The 15,853-nt window shown below is 47.1% G+C and overlaps 1 protein-coding gene across 1 annotated transcript in view; it reads right to left on the bottom strand.

Moving 5' to 3' along the window:
• Positions 1 to 4,981, bottom strand: part of DCTN2 (dynactin subunit 2) — a 55,582-nt gene extending 50,601 nt beyond the window's left edge. The window contains exon 1 of the mRNA XM_077329188.1: positions 4,829 to 4,981. Within this exon, the coding sequence (XP_077185303.1) occupies positions 4,829 to 4,864 (36 nt within the window). The 5' untranslated portion in view covers positions 4,865 to 4,981. The remainder of the gene's footprint in view (positions 1 to 4,828) is intronic.
• Between the last annotated feature and the right edge of the window lie 10,872 nt (positions 4,982 to 15,853).

Raw genomic sequence — 15,853 nt, 5'->3', positions numbered from 1 at the left:
GGATCAGCCCAAAGCATCCTAAAGCATCCAAGAAAAGTGTGTATCCAACCTTTGCTTGAAGACTGCCAGTGATAAGGAGTCTGAATGATATGAACAAACTATTTGAGACAAAAGGTGGACAAAATTGAGCAGGTACAGAAGAGAACGACAAGGGTGATACGAGACCTGGGGATCAAGCCCTAGGAGGAAAGGCTGAGGGACTAGGGAATGTTCAGCCTGGAGAAGGTGAGGTTGAGAGGGAACAGGATGGCTCTCTTGAAGTATCTGAAAGGTTGTCATTTGGAAGAGGACAGGGAGCGTTCCTGGTGGCAGCAGAGGTTGGGACCCACAATAATGGGTTTAAACTACATATGGAACGGGTACTGGCTAGATATCGGGGGGGGGATTTCAGATTAGTTCAATGGTGGAATCAGTTGCCAAAGGAGACAGTGAGCTCACCCTCACTGGTGGTCTCCAAGCAGCAGCTGGACAGATACTTCTCCTGGATGCTTTAGGCTCATCCTGCACTAAGCAGGGAGTTGGACTCGATGGCCTCTTCCAACTCTATGATTCTATGATACTAAGAGTCACATACTATAGAGCAGCCTTACAAGAAAGTCCACAAAAGTTACTGGGCCACAAAAATCTGTTGGTCACCTGCCTTTTCTCCCATCATACTAGAACTCAGGGGTATGTAATGCAACTGATGGACACTGGGCACATGATGGCCAAAAGGAAATACTACATTGCTCAATGAGTTTACTGAAGATAGATACAGAACAAGGAGATCTGTAACTGACTGTGAACAATCAACTGAAATAACCCACTACCTTTGGACTAGCCAATTGAATTGCAGAATTCACTGCCAGTGGAAGCAGTGATGGGTACGAACATCGAGGGCTTTAAAAAGGGATTAGACAAATGGAAGATAAGTCCATCCCTATCTACTACTTGAATGCAGGGAACCTCCATATTTGGAGGCAGTAAACCTCCAAAATACAGAAGAGGGCAACAGCAGCAAAGGCCTCAGCCTTCCTTGTGAACATCAGAAAAACTGGCTGACAATTGTGGAAGACAAAATGACAGACTAGATCAGGGGTAGTCAAACTGCGGCCCTCCAGATGTCCATGGACTACAATTCCCATGAGCCCCTGCCAGCATTCGCTGGCAGGGGCTCCTGGGAATTGTAGTCCATGGACATCTGGAGGGCCGCAGTTTGACTTCCCCTGGACTAGATGAACAACTGGTCTAAACCAGCAGGGCTCTTATGTTCTTATGCCAATACATACAATCATGTATGGGCTAAACAGCTGTTTTCAAACTTTCTATCAGGGGATCTTTTCTACATCAGCTTATCTGCTAAGAACACCTGCTGGTCCCCCCAGATGCCTGCCCATGACTCTGCCAATATTACTGTTAATTCTTATCTTTAACCGCTCCTGCGGAGCGGATAAATAAAAGGCTAAAGGCTCCTGGGGAGGAGTTAGGGCGGGACCAGTCCAGGATAAAAACTTGGAGGGGCCCCTCAGAGTGCCACTTGACCCGCCCTGGACTATTCGCCCACACGCTTCCCACTGCCGAAACATCGCCCTTGCCTAGGGAGAGGCCGGCTGCGAAAGGAGCGCGGCCGCCACGGAGCCTTCCCACAGACCTTCTCCCCACGAAGACCTTCCCGCTCCGGCCGCCAGCACCGAGGACAGCCGCCTGCCGGGAACTGCCACGACACTGATGGTAAGCTTACCCACCCTGAAACCCCCCCCCTAGGCCCCTCCAACCACCCTGCTCGCTGTCGCTTACCACCCTCCAAACACCCCCCCACACAGCCATCCGGATGCGTCGCTGAGCCACACCCCACCCTCCGTTCGCGCCGCCTGAATGCTCCCTCGGCCGACCACCCCCTCGCTCTGACTTATCCAGCCACTAGCCTCCACCTTTGCTGCACGTCCCGCCCATGCCGCGACACGGCCGTGGACAGGCCACACAACCGCACGGCCGCCGACACTACCTCACACTGAACCACGTATGCACGGAGGCCCACACATGCGTGGTTCCTATCCCCCATGGCCACCACCCTGCTCTGCCCCGTGCACACACCACTCATGCGCCGACTGCGGCGCATGCCTGGTCCCATCCCCGTCGCGCCGTCACCACCCACCCCCACCCACTCCCGCACTGGCTGTGAGCGGTCCGAGCCGTCCGAAGACGCAACGCTTGCCCCGGGACTCCTTGAAGGTAGGCGTCACCACGGGGTGGCAGCCTGCCCAGCAACCACCAGCCGCCCTCCGCTACAGTGCTACACGCGCCGGCCCACACAGCCGCCCGCACCCTCACGCTGCCCCAGCTAGCGCCCGCTGTATTCACAGCACAGCGGGCTTAATTTCTAGTTTATATTATAAGTGAGGTTTTGTAATCTTTTGATGCTTTATTGAAAGTTGTTTTGATGTTACAATCTGTATAATGTTCCATGTAAGTTATATAATGTTCAGGGTAAACTACTCAGAGCTGCAAAGAAATGGGCAGTATAGAAATATAAACAAACAAAGGATTCTGGGAGCACACTCAAGCGTTTGCAGTTCATACAGGCAACCAGCCAGACCTCACTGGAACTCAGACCGTGCCACTGACCCCCCACCGTTGCCCTTTGCTGTTACATTCACTGTAATTTTTCAATGCATTGACAAAGAGGCTATAATGATAAGGTAAAGGTATCCCCTGTGCAAGCACCGAGTCATGTCTGACCCTTGGGGTGACACCCTCCAGCGTTTTCATGGCAGACTCAATACGGGGTGGTTTGCCAGTGCCTTCCCCAGTCATTACCGTTTACCCCCCCAGCAAGGTGGGTACTCATTTTACCGACCTTGGAAGGATGGAAGGCTGAGTCAACCTTGAGCCGGCTGCTGGGATTGAACTCCCAGCCTCATGGGCAAAGCTTTCAGACGGCTGCCTTACCACTCTGCGCCACAAGAGGCTCTGCTATAATGATAGGGCATGATATAGAAGTGCTGCTAGAGAACACGGGAAGAATTAAGTATCCTAAGGTATCTGCTCAGCCCCAGTATAATACCCAAAGAGGATTTCTACCCCATAGACTGGAACTGTATCCTTCATCCCTGTACTCCTGGCTTCCAAGTCTGGCATATGCTCTCCCTTTTGTTCTCCCAATGAGAAACTTATAATTTAGCAATTATCGTTTCGCTCGGAAAACAGGTTGGCACTTATTCCAGATAACAGCTTGCTCACACTTCCTCCCGTTTAAAAAGCTGGAGAAGAAATTGGTCCTCAGGCTTTCAAGTTTTGAAGACTGTACTTGTTGCTCGTTAGGAGGTTCTTTCAGCCTCCAGCACCTGATCCCTGAACTGTCTTGGAACAGAAAAGTCCACATTAAGATTTCGCAAATTTGGGTTTGAGCTAGATAGCAAAAGGGTCACAGCTCCATGATAGAAGTTCTGCTTTGCACGCAAGCTCAACCTCTGGATCTCCGGTTAAAAAGGAAAGGCCTTGATGCCAGGCCCTGGGGAACTGCTGCCAATCTCAGGAGCCAATGTCAGATCAGACTACTGAGATATCAAGGTCGATATGGGTCTACTGTGAAGAACACAGGCGCAGGAGATTTTAGCTGGGCTCCGTAGCTGTCCACCTAGTGAGCCATATTCTACTTCCTCCAAGATATCCCACATGAAAAATGTTCAGCCATTGGCTGCCCAAAGGATTCACCAGCTCTTCTCCTTTTGGACAGATGTATCTGAATTGCAGGGAGGAGTACATATCCCTCCAGGAAGGAAGGAAGTAGTCACTATCCCCCTGTAATCCCTCAGCATTGCTAGGGGAAATGTGCTGCATATGCCCATGGATGCACTTTCCTTCAAGATCCTAAAATGGTTTTCAGCACCTGGTGAAAACATACCTTTTCTCCCAGGCCTTTGATGTCTGGTTTCCTCTGGGTGCTGTCCTCCCAGGGTGTGGAGGCACGAAAGTTATGGTTTGTATCTATATTAGATTACTTTATTCTATATTTTATTTAGTATGGTTGTTTAACCACCCTAAGACTTTCACGTGAAGGTGTGGGATATAAATTCCTTAATCAAGGAATTAAATAAGACCCTTCCAGAAAATAACCACAGCCGCACCCCAGTTACCAAGACATCTGCAGCCTTGTAGGTGCCTTCATGGGGGGGGGGAGCACTCTGCACATCCTTGTGAATGCTCTTTCCTTTACGATTTACGATTCCATCACCCCCTCCCAGAAGAAATTAACATCCCACAGCACTAACATCCCACTTCCTACAAGATCTCAGGCGTGAAGAGGGGAGCACTCTGCACATGTTCGTGGGTGTTCTTTTTCTTTTATAGCACCCCAAGTCCCTGAGGGGTTTCAGACCTGGCAGACCCCCGAAACCCCTAAGCCTCTTCCCTTCAAGCCAGGACCCACCCTTATTGCAGCTCCTCTCCGGTCCTCCAGGGACGTCCCATTCCACTCCTCGCCTGGCTTGCCTCTAGGGTTGCCAGGTCCAGGGTTACTGGGGCTGTGGGGTTGCCATATCCAGGTCAGGAAACTCCTGGAGATTTAGGGATGGAAGGACTGGGGGGGAGGGGGGTGTTCAAACCCAGAGAGTCCACCCTGCAACGCACCCATTTTCCTGCAGGGGAGCTGATCTCTGCAGTCTGGAGATGAGCTGCCATTCCTGGGGATCCCCAGGCCCCACCTGGAGGTTGGCATCCCTACCACCCCGAGACAAAACCACTTCCCCAGCCACCCCGCCCTTCCCCCACCCCACCCCACCCTTGTCCTCCGCTGTCCCCGCCCTCCTTTCCCTTCCCCCACGGAGACCCCCGTCCCTCCCGCACTCACAATGCCGGGCAGGTCCGCATATTTGGGATCGGCCATCGCCAGGTAGAGTGATGGGACGAAACCGCCTAGGCCAGCTGAGGGGAGGAAAACCCAACTCTCGCGAGAACTGGCGGGAGAGCGAACGAGCGAGAGGAAGGAGAGGCGATTCGTGTCGGCGCGCGGTGCCTGCTGGGAGTTGTAGTCGCCTCGGAAGGATGGGGAGGTTGGTCGGGTGCTTGGTTCAGGCTTACGCCTTCATTGCGGAAAATTCATGTTGCTTGCGCTGCTCTGGACTGACAAATTGCTTCTCTGCACTTACTGGCTATTGACCCTATAGGGAGGGCATTAATTTTTAAACCAGGTCGATGCATTTGCTTTATGGAGTCCAGGATGCAATTCAGTCTCACAGTGAATGTAAACAAATCCAAATGGCTGGCGTTTCCTGTTTATCTCTGGGCTCTGTTAACCATTTTCATTCTGCTGAATGTTAATTTGCTCTCACGTTTTGTCTACGAACATGATCTGATTGCTTCCATTTCATGGCATCGTGTCTGAGGAAATGTGCTTGCACATGGAGGCTCGTAACTTGAATAAAATGTTGTTGCCCCTGGACGCTGAATTACTGATTTTATGAATTTAGGCAGAGAAATGCTGATATTTTAAAACTTAGGCAAATTGTGAGTAGGCGGGCAAGAAGGGATGTGCCAGTATTTGCCTCTTGCATATTCAGGGATGGTAAGTGAGTTTCCACCAGGCCAGGCTGGATTCTGGAGGATTTTGGTGAGGGGAATCACTTGGCTATGAAATTGGGGTCACTGTGGGTGGGCAGATAGTTCCTGCATTGTGCAGGGGGCTTGGACTAGATGACCCTGGAGATCCCTTCCATCTATGATTCTATGACACAATTTGATTAGGTTGATGTATGTGTGGGGTTTATTCTTAATGTAAAAATGCAAAAAATTGCAAGGAGGATAGCAACACACATTTAAATAAATTTTAAATGAACAATTCTGAACAATTCTCATCAGAAAGGTGTGGAGGATAAGTAGATGTATCAAAATTTTAATGCAAGCTTTCCTCTGCCCAAAAGGTTTATAATCCTTTAAAAATGCTGAAGCTGGGCATCTGCCATCTCTTAATGGATGGGACCATTTCACTCTGCAGTTGAGCTACCTTCCAGGCATTATTTACCCAGTTTTTAAGATTCAGATTTCCAGTACTTTTCAGAGATTTTTCCATAAGGAAATCTGAAATCATATTTATTTGTTCCTTAATAATATCCTTTGGGCCCCTTCAAGGAAGGATCTGTTCGTGGCCTAACCTTGTTGGTGTCTGAAGCAGCAGAACAAAAGGGGAGTCCTGTGGCATCTTTAAGATTTATCCTGGGTATATGATGAGCTTCCATGTGCTTCCATTGGAAACTTAAGATTTACCATTCTATTCATGGCCAAAATAACCTCTCTTCCAGAATTTACAACCAATAGGACAAGAACACCAAATTGCAATCTGCATCTACAATGTCGGTAGGCATTTGGTTGAGGCTGACCAACAATATTTGCTGGGCCCCCTGAGATCCCTCTCTATGAGCGGAATCCCAAACTGACTAACCTATGGGACCACAATTAGGACCCCTGCTGTCATAGGAAATATTATAGTATTGTTATCTTCAGTTGTGGAAACCGCTGTTATTGTTATTTTCCTGATGTTATGCGCTGTATCACCCCCAAGTTTATATGGAAACCACCCTGAGGCGCATGGTCTTCATTAGAAATGTAAGACTCACATATTCCACATTTCGCATAAGTGAGATCTGAAAGCCAGTGTGGAAGGGTTACAGTGCTAGATTACACGCCAACCTCCAGATTTGTCCTGGAGAAAAAAATATCCTGTCCTCTTAATACAACCTGAATGGGCTGGTGAAGCTTTTCATGACATGAAGGTAAATAGTTACCTGGTAAATAACATCCCATTAAGCCTCTAATAAAGGGATAGGTTTTCTCCAGGTCTGTCAGCTAACCCTGCCTAAGGTTCTTGATTTCAGTGGGGATAGGCTGCACTGTTAAGTTTTGCTGTTGCAGCAAAAGCAAATTAATAAAAAAGTATGTACTGCATAGCCTCCAACATGTTGCAGATGAGTGTAGGGCATACTTGCAACACCCCAATTCTCAAACCACTGCCTGAGTACTCCAGCTTCCATTATTAGGGGCCTTTTCGCACGGGGATCTTTGTTGCAAATTGTTTCCGGAATGAAAAATCGCCATTTAAAATAGTGGAATTCGTCGTTATGCATACCTGCCTTTGTAGTGGAATCAGTTGCGTTTTTTAGCGTTTCCCACAGGCTTCCGGTCTCGGCAGAAATCGCTAGAAAGGAAGCGCTATTGCCAAGCTCGTCCCGCCCCTGGCCGTCAAGCAGCCAATGGGCAGCCGTTAGCATGCTCCCAAACAGCCCCTTTCCCTTTAAGAAAGGTTTTTTTAAAAAAAAACAGACCCATAGCAACGAATCTAGGTAGATTCGTTGCAACGGAGAGACCCATCCAGCTGCCTAATATGAGCTGTCGTTTGATTGTATGATCGTTGGCACGCTGCCTCGAGTGATAAAAAAAAAAATCCCCCCCCCCCCCTCTCACGGGCCCGATTTTCGGCTGAATTAATGTGTAAAAAATAAAGGGACTTTATTTCAGCAAACGGGTTTTTATGTGGTTTGTGCTTAGTGACTAAAGGTGAAGGACTGAAGCCAGGGAAGCCTCTAAACAGAAAGAGGCTCGCTGGTGCGTTTATCCCCGCTCGCTCGGAGAAAAAAAAATGGCGATCGCTTCGCCGGAAGTTTGGAGGACAGGCTCAGGAGGAGGGACTTTGAAGAACCCGCAACAATGGTAACGCACAGGTCTTTAGCGCTAGTGTTGCAGATTGGTTGCAGGAGTGTATCGCTATCCGGAGGGTGAATCCACTTTTCTGGATTCCCCTGAAAGCACTACAACGAAGCGCTTTTTGCTGATTGATTTCAGGAGTGTTGCAGATTGTCTGCGACGTCGTGCGTTAAGGCAAATTAGTAGCGTTTTCAATTAGCAACCTTTGTGCTATTTTGAAGCCGTGCGAAATGGCTCTAGGTATTGCTGAAGGCCGTTCTCCATCTGCTGTTTGTATAATCTGCAATAGGTGAACCCGTGCTGATTTAAAAGTGGAGAGGGTGTTTTTTCCCCCCAGTTAAATAACAAAGCAAATATCCTACTGCCAATAGTTCAAAAAGGACTGAGGCATCTGTCGTGCGAAGGCACAACCATGAACCCTAAAGTTCTCAACCAGCATCTGCGCATTGAATGGAGAACACTGTTCATCCCTGTGCTGCATATATACGTTCATGTTTTCTACAAACAAAAGGCTAAAGCAGCAACCCACTTTTCTCTGCACAGAATAAAGAAAGCAGATTTTTAAAAGGCTGTTTTGTAAATATTACTTGCCACCAAGAAAGTAAATGATAAGCAGATCTGCCCTTGATGAAAATAATTGTTTTTCCCTAGGCAGGTTGCACACGCTTCCTTTCAGCACAGGGTATTGTGACTTAAGCTTTGACGGACTAGAGTTCACTTCAGCAAATGTATAATGGATCCTCAGCTGGAGTAGGCCTACATAAAAAGTGCATGGGATGTAATTGCAACAGTTTGTTAATGAGTCAGAGTCAAGATTATTGCACAGCTAAAGGCCTTTACAAAACACAAAAAACCCCAGCCATAAGCAATAAAAGCATGCCACTAGATAGAATCATAGAGTTGGAAGGGGCCATACAGGCCATCTAGTCCAAACCCTTGCTCAACGCAGGATCAGCCCTAAGCATCCTAAAGCATCCAAGAAAAGTGTGCATCCAACCTTTGCTTGAAGACTGCCAGTGAAGGGGAGCTCACCACCTACTTAGGCAGCCTATTCCACTGCTGAACTACTCTGACTGTGAATTTTTTTTTCCTGATATCTAGCCTATAACGTTGTACTTGAAGTTTAAACCCATTACTGCGTGTCCTTTCCTCTGCAGCCAACGGAGACAGCATATACACTGGGATCCACAAAACAAAATATCTCGGGTGATCAGAATCAGTTGTCATCCATCACCTTGGACCTTATCTGTCTGGCAGCCAGAGCAAGAAGTGCAATCCTGCTAGAAACATATGGATCGTTATCAGACAATAGAAGGATCACCGTTTCGGAATCTGGAATGCCACGGGCCATCGAGGTAATCTACTAAGGAATACAGTTTGTTAATGGAATTTCCTAAACCAGTGTCCTCAACCTTTTCTGAATCTAGGGGCACCTTTGGAATTATGACAAATGTGGTGGGTGCAAAATGGTTGCCACGGGAGGTGGAGGCAAACACACCAAAGAAGCCCAAATGCAAGGGAAAAGAGCAATAATTTTTTAAAACACACCGGGAGAGAGGAGAGACTTCAGACCAACACTGTGGTGCTAGCCACTGCTGAACAAATGTTATTGTAATCTGCACAATCAGATCTCCAGTGGCCAACCAGAAGCCCTGCTGGGCAACAGCCCCATCTGACCCCACCCACTTTCCACAGACACTTAGCAGGCACCAGGAAAAGTATCAGCAGCCACCACCATGCCCATGGGCACTGCGTTGGGGACCCCTGGTCTAATCTATCCATTCATCATAGAAATTTAGGACAGCCATACATGGTTCTCCCAGATCTGAATCCATATCCTAGTCTGAATGGCAGGCTTTCTCAACCAGGTTTTTATGAAACCAGGGGTTTCTTGATGGCCCTGGAAAGGTTTCCTGATTTAATATATTCTTAAAATTTTAACATTTATGGGTGATATAACCATATACGGTCATGTTGACCCCTCTCCCCTCCTAAAGTGGCCAGTGACGGGCCTGGAAGGGCTGGGAAGGGGAGGGAGCCCAAGGTGGACATGTACATAGCTCTGCTTCCTAATCATATTATGCACAATTAAGCCACTTCTGGGGTTTCTCAAAGCCTGGAGACTGTTTCAAGTTTTTCAACAGTAAAAAGGTTAGAAAGGCTGCTCTAAACACTATACCACACTGTCTGATAGAGAATAAATCTATAGTCACAATTATATCCATGTGAAAAAAAACGAGCAAAGGGCTACAGACGTGTATCGCAGTTACCTTGTTTTTGGGTCCTTCACAGAATCACAGAATCTCAGAATCATAGAGTTGGGTCATACAGGCCATCTAGTCCAACCCCCTGCTCTACGCAGGATCAGCCCTAAGCATCCTAAAGCATCCAAGAAAAGTGTGTATCCAACCTTTGCTTGAAGACTGCCAGTGAGGGGGAGCTCACCACCTCCTTAGGCAGCCTATTCCACTGCTGAACTACTCTGACTGTGAAAATCTTTTTCCTGATATCTAGCCTATATCGTTGTACTTGTAGATGAAACCCATTACTGCGTGTCCTCTCCTCTGCAGCCAACGGAAACAGCATCCTGCCCTCCTCCAAGTGACAACCTTTCAAATACTTAAAGAGGGCTATCATGTCCCCTCTCAACCTCCTTTTCTCCAGGCGGAACATTCCCAAGTCCCTCAACCTATCTTCATAGGGCTTGGTCCCTTGGCCCCAGATCATCCTCGTCGCTCTCCTCTGTACCCTTTCAATTTTATCTACGTCCTTCTTGAAGTGAGGCCTCCAGAGCTGCACACAGTACTCCAGGGGTGGTCTGACCAGTGCCGTATACAATGGGACTATGACATTTTGTCCTTAATGGGTATGACCCAGATGTGAGCATAGATACAGTGCTACTCTTTTCCCCAACAGGGCTGTAGGATTAGGCTGCTGGTGTAATATGTAGACAAGCCCTTGTTTAAATAAATGTATGTCTGCCGTTGTCACTTCAGCAGATGTAAAAGGAACCCTCAGTTGATCTAGGCCCAAATGGTTTACTGCTATCCAAGAAACAATGTAGGCATTATCCTTGTAAGATGACATTATTAATATACATATTTCAGTATTTTAATTTTTAATCTTTTTAATGTTATATGTGTGGGAATTTTTGTGTGTATTTTTATGTGTGTGTTTTAAATTATGTATTATGTTTTTTATTATATCTATGCATTGGGGCATTTTATTGTAAATCTAAATATTGCGCTGGGTGGATTTGTTGCAAAGATAATTTGTTGTAAAGATAAAGATAATAAAATACTAAAATGTTGGCTCCAGCTTCGGTAACAGGCAAGGGAAAATAAGGCAAAAGTTGAATCGAAGGAGTTAAACTTACTGGATCAATTAAGCACACCCTCCAGTTATATTTCTTTGCAGTCGGATGCATGAAAGATTAAAGGAAAACTATTCCCTGCTTCCCGGAATTTACAAGCCTCTAATTAGTTCAACTCCACTTTAAAGGCTTATTATATAATAACCAGAAAATGTATTTTTGAAAAGAAATATTTGGGGAAGTTGCCAGATGGCGAATATTTTGCTATCAAAACAAGTTAGCTTACGTGTCACGAGAGGTGAAAATCTGTCACAAGCTATCACAAACCTTTTCTCGTTCTCCTTTCTGAACTTTCATGCTTTCATTCTTTCATTTGCATTTGGCCTAGAAATCCCAGAGTGGAACCCACTTTAACACTCCCACCCTAATTTGAATTACATCCTTCTAAGGATGTCCAAGAGCCTCTTGTGGCGCAGAGTGGTAAGGCAGCAGACATGCAGTCTGAAAGCTTTGCCCATGAGGCTGGGAGTTCAATCCCAGCAGCCGGCTCAAGGTTGACCCATCTTTCCAAGGTCGGTAAAATGAGTACCCAGCTTGCTGGGGGGTAAACGGTAATGACTGGGGAAGGCACTGGCAAACCACCCCGTATTGAGTCTGCCAAGAAAACACTAGAGGGCATCACCCCAAGGGTCAGACATGACTCGGTGCTTGCACAGGGGATACCTTTACCTTTACCTTTAAGGATGTCCAAGTCAATGGGTTTATAAGGCCTGAACTCTACTTAAGAGGCCACTGTTAGACCTGCAGGCTAAAAAGATGTGGCAACCCACAGATTAAAAACGTCGTGGCACCTTAAAATCCAAAACACGGATGATAGCAAGAACATTCACAATCCAGAGCTCCTTACATGGAGGTGTCAGGTGCGCACATATATTTATATACTTTATTTGTTACTCTGCTTTTCTCTGTAGTGGAGACTAAGCTTGCCTATTTGCCTGGAGAACAGCCTCGTGTCCCATCAATAGAGGCTCAGTGGGTTGAATGTACCAGAACAGCGTCCTGTCCCCTCGACAGAGGCTCTATCAATTGGTGAAGCTTTTCATGGTATGAAGGAACATGCCATTAAACCTCTGTTAAAGAGTTAGGATATTTTTCTGCAGGCTTGGAGGCAACCCAGGAATCTATACTTTAAGTAAATAAACAGAACACCTGGCTACAGTAATCAGTGAGGGTCACCTTGAGACTAGACTACTGTAACTCACTCTCCGTGGGCCTTCCCTTGACCCTAACCCGGAAATTACAACTAGTACAAAATGCTGCTGCGTAGGATCTCACTAGGACACGGTGGTGGGCCCGTTTTAGACCGGTACTACAGCAGCTGCATTGGCTCCCAGTGGAGTTCAGGATTTGCTTCAAGGTTATGGCTCTTACCTTCAAGGCCCTGCATATCTAAGGGACCATCTATGTGAATATGTCCCTGGGAGGGTGTCCTGCTCCGCAACAGCAAATTACCTGGTAATCCCTGGCCCAAAAGAGGTCTGATTGGCTTTGACCAGGATTAGGGCTTTCTTGGCCCTGGCCCCAGCCTGGTGGAACAAGCACCCCGATAACATCATTGCCCTAACAGAACTAACACACTTCTGAGGGGCCTGAAGGATGGAGCTCTTCCAGCAGGCTTATGGCTAAGGCCATTTCGAATGACCAAAAATACGAGCAATAAAGGGCCTTCCGCGTTGCAACCTAATAGCTCATTGCTACAGATTGCGATGTCTCTTAGATTTCAGAGGGGGCTATAATATTGAGAGAGAGAGAGAGATGAGCTAGGACTCTAACACCCCAATGCCTCTACTTCTTGTTGCTGTCTCCTTTGATCTGTAGATGGATACTCTCACGGGATCTTCCTTCCTTCCAGCTTCTTTTACTGCCCCCTCTATTGCGCACACAGCCAAAATCCATCTCTGGCAACATGAGAGCTGGAATGGATTCCTGCCTCTCTCTGCATCCTCCTTAGTTGGACTAGAGGAGGACTCTCTCTTGCTCCTTTCCTATGTGCAGGGGTGGCCAAACTGTGGCTCTCCAGGTGTCTGTGGACTACAATTCCCATGAGCCCCAAGGGTGACCTTGGGTGACCTTGGGCTCGCCACAGCACTGGTAAAGCTGTTCGGATAGAACAGCAATATTTATTTATTTGTTTGTTTGTTTGTTTACTTATTTATTTATATACCGCCCTCCCCGGAGGCTCAGGGCTCTCTCAGCCTCACCTACCTCACAAGAAGTCTGTTGTGGGGAGAGGAAAGGGAAGGAGATTGTAAGCCGCTTTGAGACTCCTTGGGGTAGAGAAAAGCAGCATATAAGAACCAACTCTTCTTCTTCTAAACTTAGAATGGGTGTACCCCACCACCAACTGGGGATGAATTTAGCAAAGTAGGATGAATCTCCACGTGAATACAGTTTCCAACTACAGTTTGGTCAATTCCTAAAAAGTGTAGGCTTAGCCTACAGGGGGCAGAGTTTGGAGAAGAAGGGAACACAACAGGGAGACAATGTCACTCTAGGACTTCTGCTCCTTCTAGACTTCATGATAGGCAATAATATCCCCTCTTGAAAATTGTAATTTTTTCCTCCAGGCCAGCTGATTTTTGTAGTCTGAAGATCAGCAGTAATTCTAGGAGAAATCCAGTCCTGTTTTGAAGTTGATGACATCTGTTCTGAGAACCTCTGTTCTACCATCTGCTCGTTTTTTAGGCTTAATTCAACTCAGCCCAGTTTTTTTGCAAACTGCTGGAGCTCTTAGCTCGGCCAGAGCTAGCTATGCGAAGCAGCTACATTGCTCATCCTCTGCATATCATTCCGGATCAGATTTCTGCTTCTTTGACTACTTCCTGCCCAAATGGGACCCACTTTCCAAGAAAGGTACAAGCAGTAGGGATGACTAAAACATTTTACTGTAAGTCTCAAGAGCTGGGAGGGAGGGAGGAAGGGAGCACACACTCACAGGGCTGTATAATTTGGAAAGGGGGTGGGTCTCTTTCTTTGGTTATTGAATCAATCCCATCTCTGCAACTGCAACACATCCCTATTTTGTTTAGATAAGCTGGGTTCTGGGTGTGAGATTCAGCAGAACCAATAAAACCCCCCAAATCCAAAGGAATCGAGAAAAGAGTCCCAGATGAAGCAAAAATAAAGCATATATTTGCAAATATAGGGAGATCATAGCAACAGGGCAGAAAACACAGGGCTTCATGACAGCAAGGCTGACATGGATGTTAAATAACTTTCCTTTCTCGTTCCTTTACAATTCGTCATTCTCTTCATATACTTTGGCATCCCTCGATTGGGCAATTGTTCTGCCCACCCAAATAGGTAGAGTCGCCTCTCTTACAAAAAGGTATTGTTACAGGATGCTAGAATCAGCCTAATGATGGCCCCTCAGCACATCCCAAATCCAGCAGCATTTCATCCCTGAAGGCCGTTTTCCCACCAGCATGACCAGTTTTTCCTCTTCTTACCTGGCTGTCAGTCAGGTGGGATATTTTTCTTATAGCAGGATCAAGGCTAAATTTGCATTGCTTTACTTAATACACATATCGCATCCCTCGTGATCAGAACAACTCTGAGCCAGATCTGAGAGAGCCCTCTCTGGGCCAGTCCTCTCCGATGTCCCCCGGAATCATTTAGCTCATTCAGAACATTAGGAAAACAAGGAAGGAGGGCAGCAGGAGGGATTAACAAAGTAATAATTCTGAGTCCATTTGAGCGGGGAGGGGGAGGGGGAGGGAGCGGGAAAGGCCTAGCCCGGAGCAGGCAGCAGCAGTGGAGGCTTTTAAAAGTCCGCCTGCCTTCTGCTCCCCCTTATTTATCTCATGACTGCGTGAGAAATTCTTGCCAGATTCACCCGAGGTGCTCCCAGTTGTGTCGAAGATGAGAGCCATGGGAGGAAGGGAGGGAGGTACACGGTCAAGATTTCTCAGGCTTCCCCCCCCCTCCAGCCATTGAAAAGCAACTACATGGTGGGCCTAGGGTTGTCAGCCTCCAGGTCGTGGCTGGAGGTCTCCTAATGTTGTCAAAAAAGCCAAGCTGCGACACAATAAAATAAAATAACATATAAAATTGTCATTATATACCAGGGGTAGTCAAACTGCGGCCCTCCAGATGTCCATGGACTACAATTCCCAGGCTCCTGGGAATTGTAGTCCATGGACATCTGGAGGGCCGCAGTTTGACTACCCCTGTTATATACTGTGCACATATAAAATTAAAAACATTAGGGGGCTGAATATCGGGCTACAGACTGCAAGCATGCCTGGTGGATGAATATGTCCTACGAACCACATAAAACCAGATGCGCTTTGGCCTCTACAGCCTTCCTCGATATTTATGTATTTATTTATGTATGTATGTATGTATTTATTTATTTGGATTTTTATTTTCTGCCGTTCCCAGATTACCGTCCATAAGTAAAAAAAACCCCCAATAAAATCCTATTAAAATCAAACTAGGACAAAGAAGTACCAGCATCAAAGTAAAAACATGGCAGTATAACTCGACTACCCTTCCCCCCACAACAACCTCCACAGGGGAGGAAGAAGAAGAAGAAGAAGAAGAAGAAGAGTTGGTTCTTATATGTTGCCTTTCCCTACCCGAAGGAGGCTCAAAGCGGCTTACAGTCGCCTTCCCTTTCCTCTCCCCCCAACAGACACCCTGTGGGGTGGGTGAGGCTGAGAGAGCCCTGAGATTCCTGCTCGGTCAGAACAGTTTTATCAGTGCCGTGGCGAGCCCAAGGTCACCCAGCTGGCTGCATGTGGGGGAGTGCAGAATCTAACCCGGCATGCCAGATTAGAAGTCCGCACTCCTAACCACTACACC

This window comes from Paroedura picta, chromosome 3 (genome assembly GCF_049243985.1).
Source record: "Paroedura picta isolate Pp20150507F chromosome 3, Ppicta_v3.0, whole genome shotgun sequence".
NCBI lineage: Eukaryota > Metazoa > Chordata > Lepidosauria > Squamata > Gekkonidae > Paroedura > Paroedura picta.
This window is presented reverse-complemented; position numbering and strand designations above follow the sequence as displayed.